Source organism: Mustela erminea, chromosome 20 (genome assembly GCF_009829155.1).
Source record: "Mustela erminea isolate mMusErm1 chromosome 20, mMusErm1.Pri, whole genome shotgun sequence".
NCBI lineage: Eukaryota > Metazoa > Chordata > Mammalia > Carnivora > Mustelidae > Mustela > Mustela erminea.
Genome location: NC_045633.1, coordinates 1,885,419 through 1,893,317, shown reverse-complemented (window position 1 = coordinate 1,893,317; position 7,899 = coordinate 1,885,419). Strand labels below are relative to the sequence as shown.

Genomic DNA, 7,899 nt, shown 5'->3' with positions numbered 1-7,899 from the left:
ACCACATCTCCAGACGAACAGGGCCCAGAAAGGGACGGGGATGAGACGGGCAGGCACCATGAATCCAGGACGCACAGGGACCCCGACTCTGAGCGCTCAGCTCCCTGTTCTTCCCACAGCTCAGGCACCACCCACAAAGTGCCTCCACTCAGGTCTGTCACGAGGAGGAAAACAGAGCAAAGCAGTCACAGTGTCTCTGGCAGGGAACAGAGCAAGATTTGGAATTCTCCGGACTCTGGAGCCCTATGGACCTGAACACGGACCCCAGCTTTGCCAGTGACTTGCTGTGTGGCCTTGGGCAAGTCACCGCCCTCTCTGAACTTCGATATTCTCATTTTTAAGCTTTTGGTCTGAAGGCAGGGAATCCTAGGTTGGGGGGGGCACCTGCAAAAGGGCAAAGCTGGCTGTGTCTGGGGGGCGGTGATGGCCTGTCTCCTCCTGTCTCTTCCAGCATGGAGGAGGTGGGAACCATTTTTGGAAATGCCACAATACAGATCATTAACGTAATAAAAGCCCCCAGAGCTTCCTCTGGGCTCCTGGCAGCGCCCCAGGCAGGCTCGGCAGGGAAGATTGAAATGCTCCGCACATCTTTCTCTGGGGTCTGAATTCGTCCTTCTTGAGTGCCCTTCAGAGGCTAGAACCAAGGTCGCTGCCAACTCCTGGGGAACTCGGGAGTCATCTGCTCCAGCATGGGAACGCGGGTAGGGATGGGAGGAGGCAGTACCAGGACCTCCCGGAGCCCCTGGGCCTCGGGCTCCACCTCTGTAAAATGGGGGTTGTGCCTCCCTCAGTGGCTCCAAGAATGACAGGGGTCCTCTCTCTTGACGTCAGGGAGAAGACTCACGTCTGGATGAGTCTCTGGCCTCAGAACCCCCCCACTGGCTCCAGACACCACTGTGAGTCTGAGAGACGAGGTCCCGGATGAACCTCCCACGGTGTCCCAGCGGCTGCCTCCACCTCACCGGCCTGCGTGGCTTAGACTGAAATAACCACGGAGACCTGGGGTCTCCCCTTGATTCACCCAGAGGGGTGTGTGTTTTTGTGCAAAGAGGCTGCCACACACGTAACATGATCTTATTCCCCCTGGGAGAAAGGTGTTCTGTACGGGCATATGTACGTAAATGCAAGGAAAGTTCTGGAAAGCCACCCACTGAGACCTTATTAAATGGCTTTGTAGATCTTCATGTTGTGTATCTTTCCAAGGAATATGTATTATGTCTGTAATAAAGGGGAGGTGAACGAAGCTTATTTTTATTTTTATAAAGGTTTATTTACTTGAGAGAGCGTGTGCTTGCGTGTGAGCTGGGGAGGGCAGAGGGAGAGAACCACAGCCCCCAAGCAGACTCTGCGCTGAGCTCGGACCCGAGGCGGGGCTTGATCCCACAACCCATGAGATCATGACCTGAGCTGAAATCAAGCGTTGGACGCTCAACCCACGGAGCCACGCAGGCTTATTTTTAAGAAGAAAATCTACCCATTGCCAAAATGCCCACCACCTGTGTCTGGCCTATGTTTCACTAAAGTAGTTTTTCAGCCCACCCCCAGCCCACCGCGGGCAGGCACCCGGCCTGGACTCAGCAGGGGCTTCCGGTGCTCTTCAGGGCCCCTGGGGCTCTGAACCAGCTTTGGGCCTAACCCAGGAGGCCGCATGACCTGTGCCCTGAACCACGCCACCCCCACCAACTCCAAGGCTGGAACCAATGAATTAACATGGATTTCTAAAGATGTTTCCAACGATGCACGCAGGGATGAGCAGAGAAGGGAGCCCTTGAACTAAAGAAATCCTTCACTTAAGAGCTGTTTACTCAAGTGCTTTTCCCTGAGGAGCCCTGAAAAGTGAGGCCGCGTGTTCGCAGCAGACACCCAGAAGACTGCAAATTCCCAGAAGACAGCAAATCCGGAAAACCCTCATGGGCTCGACATTTGGGGCGCCCGCTGGGGGCTGAGCCCTGCCTTCATTCAGGTGGGGGCTACCACAGGGGCAGTCAAGGTGGGCTCGGGAGAGCTCCAGAGGTGGCAGTCATGGAGGACCTCTGCTTTCCCCCCGAGCGGATCCCGGAGATGCCCCAGCGCCGCCAGACCACGTCCTCCTGCGTGCTCGCGGCACAGACCGGGACGCTGCCCGTCAGCTGTGCGTCCCTGGGCTGGTCACCGCGGCCATCTGTGCTGGCGCGCCAAGCCGCACAGAGCCAGATGCCTTCGCTTCCGGGACGAGGGAGAGCAGAAGTCCCGGTTTGCCCTGCTGGCCCAGGACGGCCGCTGATACTGTCCGCTACTGTCCAGACATCCTTGTATGCAAAGAAAAGCAAAACTGTTGGGTCTCCCCAACCATTTCTCCATCAATTTCTCCATCACGGCAATCTGGGAATCTGCGAAGTCTCCAGGCAGCTCCCGCCTGCTGGCCGGCCTTCAGAGGCCGTCACCCCGTGTCCTCACCGGCTTGCCCACCGGGGAGCCCCTCCACACCCTCCAGGGACGAGTTCGGCGGTCCTCAACCTCGGTGAAGCCCCCCTGATCCTCGGTCCCCCATCTGTTTTCCAGCCCCCAACCCCCGTCACTGTACTTAGCACATCTCCCTCGGCAACAACCTGTCTGTCTGTCTGTCTCCTCACGGGCCTGCAAAGTCCTGGCGGGCACCAGCTGCCTGATCAGCCTCCAAGTCCTTCACTTGCAACCCAGCACCTGGCTTAGGCAGGGATTCCGTAAATAATGTTTGTTTAAATCCAGGGCTGTCCATCAGGGCTCCCGTCAAGGGCCCAGGAGTCAGCTAGAACCATCCGCACCCCCTCCCTGCAGAGACGTCACTCTGGAATAAATGGTGACTCTTGGAAATGGGCAGGAGAGTCCCCAAGAGCCACAAAAAGCAGGGGCTGATATGGTCAAATGATCTCAGTGGACCTTATCAGCTCAGACATTTTGCAACTCTCAAGTCTGTAACTTAGCTTCTTCAGGATAGGAATCAGGCCCAGCAGGCTCCATCAGAAGCCTCGAGAACACTTGCGCTGTCACCTTCGCACGGAGGAGGAGAACCTGCGGAAACCCACGACACAAGCACGGACGTTGACGGGCACAGAAGCTCACTGCAGCACCGCGGGGGATCCGGGAAACTGGACACAACGTGAACGCCTGGGGCGGCCCCCGCCATTAAAATCAAGTTTTAGAAAAATGGTCACAACGTGATCATGAATAAAAAAGGCTGCAAGACAACACGAGCTCAAGTTCACAGAGCAAAACTGTGATGTATTTGTACGTATTGGGGGAAAAAAATTCACCAAAACAGTAACAGTGGTTTTCTCTGAGCAGGAGGACTAGAGGACTTTTTTAGCTTTCTGCATTCTTCACGACAATATGTCAGGAGGGAAGAAAAAGGCAACGGAAAAGGAAGCTGATCCTCCGCGGTGTGAGGCTGATGGCAGCAAGTGGAGGAAAGTGCTGGAAGCTGGAAGTGTTTCATCAGACCCTTCCCAGAGCCAGCGGCCAGACTATCGTGGCGGCCTGCCCGCACCCGAAGATGGCAGAGCAAGTGTCCTCTTCGGTGGAAACTTCGGTGCTGTCGGGACTGACCTAAAGCCGGCCGGCCATCCGTCTCTGGCCTCCCTGTCCCCTGCCTCAAATGCAGTCTCTGGGTTTGTCAAAGGCCTGAGAACATACCCCATTCCAGCCACACTCCTTAAAACCTGTGGGGCGGGGGGCGGGGGGCACTGCAGACAAGAGGGAGGAGTCAGGGGAACACCAGGGGAGCGGCTCCCCCAGCCTCTGCTTGCACACCTCCAAGGACTGGGAGCTCACTACGACCCACACAGCTGGGGCCATGCCCAGCAGTCTTGGAACGGAACGGCGGGGCCCACCTTACTCCCCGCAGCCTTCCCCATAGCACCCCGAGTCCCGAGTTCCGTCCCAGGGTGCAGCTCTCTTCGCCCCTCCCCCCACGGGCGTTCAAAGAGCCTTTCACCAGCTCAGGCACAGACCACACCCGGGCCTTTCCGCACGGGCAGGTGAGGCGGTATTTATAGCCCAGGGATAATTGGATGCTAATTCCTTGCTGCAAGAGAGCAACGGAGTTTCAATTTCCTCCTCTCTGACCTCTGAAGTGGGGCTAGCTGCAGCCGGGAGCGCACGTGCGCGCTGCCCAGGGACCCCTGCCCGCCCCCAACCCCCTCCCCGCACGGATGCTCATAAAAGGCCTCAGAAGCACAAGCCATCAGCCCCCAACTCCCTTCCTCCCCAGTTCTACCACCAAGCCAGCGGCCACCCTCACTGCGGGTGAGCGAGCCTCTTCCCGCCAGGGCTGGGTCCACATGACAAGCTAGCCTTGTCCAGGGGCGCCCGGCCGGCTCAGCTGGTGGGGCGTGCAGCTCTTGATCTCAGTGCTGTACGTTAGAGCTCCGTGCTGGGTGTAGAGCTCACTTCATAAAAGCTTTAAAAAAAAAAAAAAAAAAAATCTAGCCTAGTCCTGCCGGTCGCGTCACCGGGACCGCAGGAGAAGCTGCTGACGCGACATCCCAGAACTTCAGGACAAAGCACCGTCACCACACACGAACACGGCCGACAAGGCCCAGCTCTCAGATACACCCGGGAGCCCCGAGTGCTCCCCAGCCCCCAGCCTCTCCCGAGCACACCAGTCACCCAGCCCTCCCCGCTGCCGTGGACCTCTGGCAAGACTTTGGTCCACCGACGGCCAGTGCCTGGCTGTGTGTCTCGGGCAGCGTCCATTCTTTAGGATGCTGAGCGCGAGCCCAGGCCCAAGGAGCAGGGGTGGCGGACCCTACCTGGCTCCAAGCCCACCCGCACCTCAAGGGGAACCGTACGGACAAGTCCCTACCCTCTGACTCTAAGAAACAGGGCCCTATGTCTTCCTGCAGCTTAATGGAGAGGCGGCCTAGGGGTCCCTGCGCGAGCCGGCCCTCCTCTGCTGGGCTCTCCCGCGGCCCCACCGCAGGCCTGGTGGCTCACAGCCCTGCGGCCCACCAGGACAGTCCCTCCACCGCACGTTGGCCCCGGCGAGCTGAGTGGAAAGATGCTCCCTGACCAGTGTTTATATAACAACAACATAAGCATTTTATTTTTTCATTAAGCTTCTTAGTTTCTTAGTATCACAATGGAATGATGAGAAAACAAGAACAAAAACCCCACAGTCTGCAAATCTCCGACGAGAGCAGAGACTTCAAGGCAATCGGAGGGGAGGGCGGGAGAGGCTGGACAGAAGCGCCCACCAGTCCCAGCATCGAGTCTCTCCGGGCCGGCCGGGCCGGCCGTGGGGGCGGAATGCGAGAAGGCGGCGCTGTCGCCAACAGTCCTTGGCGTTTCGGCCTCACGGCTGGCGTCCGCGGGCGTGGCGCGGACCAGCCCACAGGATTCCCGGGGGTCTCCCTGGCACCTGGCCGCACGATCCTCTGCCCGCTCCCGAAGCCCTGGGCACTCCAACCAGCGCTGAGACGCACCCCGAAGCCAGCTCGGCCGGGTGGGCAGCGGACAGGAGCGTGGAGAGGGACGGGGGGCGGCAGCGCTGTTCAGGGCGCGAGAATCCAAGGGGCGGCCGGGGCCTGTCCGGGAGCCCTGTGTGGCAGAGGCGGAGGGAGGCGGGTGGCAGCGGTGGGAGCTCGTGTCCCTTGGCGACAAGCAGGCCGTGCCTAGAGCTTCACGGTGCCGGGGGGCAGGCTGTCATTGCAGAGTCTGTAGTAACGCAGGTCGTTGACCAGCCTGTGCACGTTCTGGGTGAACGAGGGCAGGTCCTGCAAGGCAGGGGCACAGCTGCAGCCCAGCCCCGCCGCCACCCACCGCACCCAGCAACCCCACCCCGGCTACTCGATCCCGGGGCGGGCCGCAGAGGTCTGCAAATGCTTTACAGAAGTCAGAACTGCGGCTCATTCACTCGCCCCGGGTCAGCAACGGCCCTATGGGGGCAAAAGAACAGAAGCTAACACCCCCCGGGTGCCCACCACAGGCCAGGCCCTGCCCCGGGCCACCCGGGTGCTAAGCCACTGAGCTTCCCCACGAGCCTGCAGCGCAGGTTTCGTTAGTGTCCCCGTGTGAAGGGTGACGAAAGGGAAGCACAGAGAGCTTCCAAAACTTGCCCCAGTTCCCACGGTAAGAAGGGAACCCAGACTGGACTCGCCAGTGAACACGGGTATGTCCACCAAGGCACACCTCTCCATCACCACAGCCGGCCAAGCCGTGTCCACAGACTCCTCCCTGCCCAGGGCTCCCGATCAGGAGGGACACCCCCGCAGGAGCCCACAGGCCTCAGGACACCAGTAGAGAAGGTCCCTCGCAGCTGGAACCCCCAAGTCTCCCCCAATCCAGCAAGACCACCCCAGGTCCGCCTCCTCATGCTTAGGCTGGGATCACTGGGGGCCAGACTGCAGGTCCAAATGCGGAATAACATCAACGGTGCCTGCCACTGCCATGGGGCCTGTGGGACCCCATGTGGCTGGCGGTGCCACGGGAGTACCTTCTGGAAGCCCGCTGGTGGGGCCCCTCAGCATCTTTCCCCTGGCTAACCTCTTCTCTTCTTCAAACTCATCTCAAAGCCAGCCTCTTGTCAAAGAGGCCCCAGACGGCGGAGGCCTGCCCCTCTGCTCCTCGTTCCCCAAGCGCCCTGGGTCACCTGCGTGTGGGCAGTGCTCACCGGCTCCGCAGCTGGAACCCTCAGCCAGAAGGCCCGCTTCCTGGCTCGAGCATTCCCAAGTTCTCCAACTGCCAACTACCAGCTGAGCTTGCTGAACCTCCGCTCATCTGCGAACTGGGATTAGTAACAGGACCTCCCCTCGGAAGGCTGCCGAAGGCGTCCACGAGCCAGGGCACGTGAAGTGCTTGGCCCAGTGTCGTGCACAGGAGGGCGGTGTTGCCTGTCTTCCCAGCAAGGCTCCTCTGAAGGCGGGGAGGGGCTGGAGCCCCAGCGCCCCCACAGGGCCAGAGAGCCAGCCAGGTTCAGGTACCCGTAAACAGATGAATGAAGGTGCAGGTTCTTTTACTTATTTTGTCCTCCAGAAAACAAACCAAAGGGGGGTCTCTTAGATCAGTGGCTCCCAAAGGCCAAATTCCAAATGTCCCGGGGGGGACACAGAGTAGGTCTCTGTGCATTTAATAGGCCCCCAGGTGCGCTGATCCAGAACTAGACCTGGAAGCCACTGCTTTAAATCAAGAGGTTGACTGGTAAGGACATCACGAGAAAGGAGTTAGGTATCAGAACTTGGCCTCAAGGAGCAGGAAGGAAAACCACCCCAGCAGCTACCGTGAGCTTCCAGAAGCTCCGGAGAAGACAGGACAGGCCCCGGGGAAAGAAAGATTCCAAGACAAAGGAAAACAGAGCTGCTGAGTCTAAGAGAAAACTACGCTGACGCACATCACAGTCGAGCTAAGGAGCGAGCAGAGTCTGTTCCAGCGGGAGCAGTGTGTCCGTCTGCACACCAAGTGGGGCTGCGGCCCGGCCACCGCAGCACAGAAGGCAAGGCAGGGAGGCCGCGGGATGGGGGAGAAAGGGTTCATTTTGCCGCACGTCAGGCGGTGAAGGATGAAACAGACTTGTCCTCGGGAAGAGTTCCAGAAGAGTCCAGCAGGCAAGTGCGGAGACCTAACGGCTGAGGAGGGCGGCTGAGTGCCCAGACATGACACCCTAGGACAGGAGAAGCTGGGCGCCGTGGGACTCAGACGCACCGGCAACCATGGCTCCGTGGACATCCTGGGCCTCTGCCTCCCTAGCCCCCACCCCTTCCCTGCCACGTTCCCCGGGCAGACAGCAGGGGGCGACAGGGCTCCTCCCAGGTCAGGCCCCGCGGAACCAGGAGGCCGGGGCAGAGCCCAGGGTCACAATCCTAACCCTGGCGGGACTCAGACATGTGGCTCCTGAGCACCAGTCTTCCCAGACTACAAGTCTGGGCTATAGCGGCTCAGGACCCA

The 7,899-nt window shown here is 59.6% G+C and overlaps 1 protein-coding gene across 4 annotated transcripts in view; it reads right to left on the bottom strand.

Moving 5' to 3' along the window:
- Nucleotides 1-5,034: 5,034 nt before the first annotated feature.
- XPO6 (exportin 6) overlaps nt 5,035-7,899 on the bottom strand; it is a 101,246-nt gene continuing 98,381 nt past the window's right edge. For all 4 annotated transcript variants that reach the window (XM_032328571.1, XM_032328573.1, XM_032328572.1 and 1 more), the window contains one exon: nt 5,035-5,732. In XM_032328571.1, the coding sequence (XP_032184462.1) occupies nt 5,631-5,732 (102 nt within the window). In that variant the 3' untranslated portion in view covers nt 5,035-5,630. The remainder of the gene's footprint in view (nt 5,733-7,899) is intronic.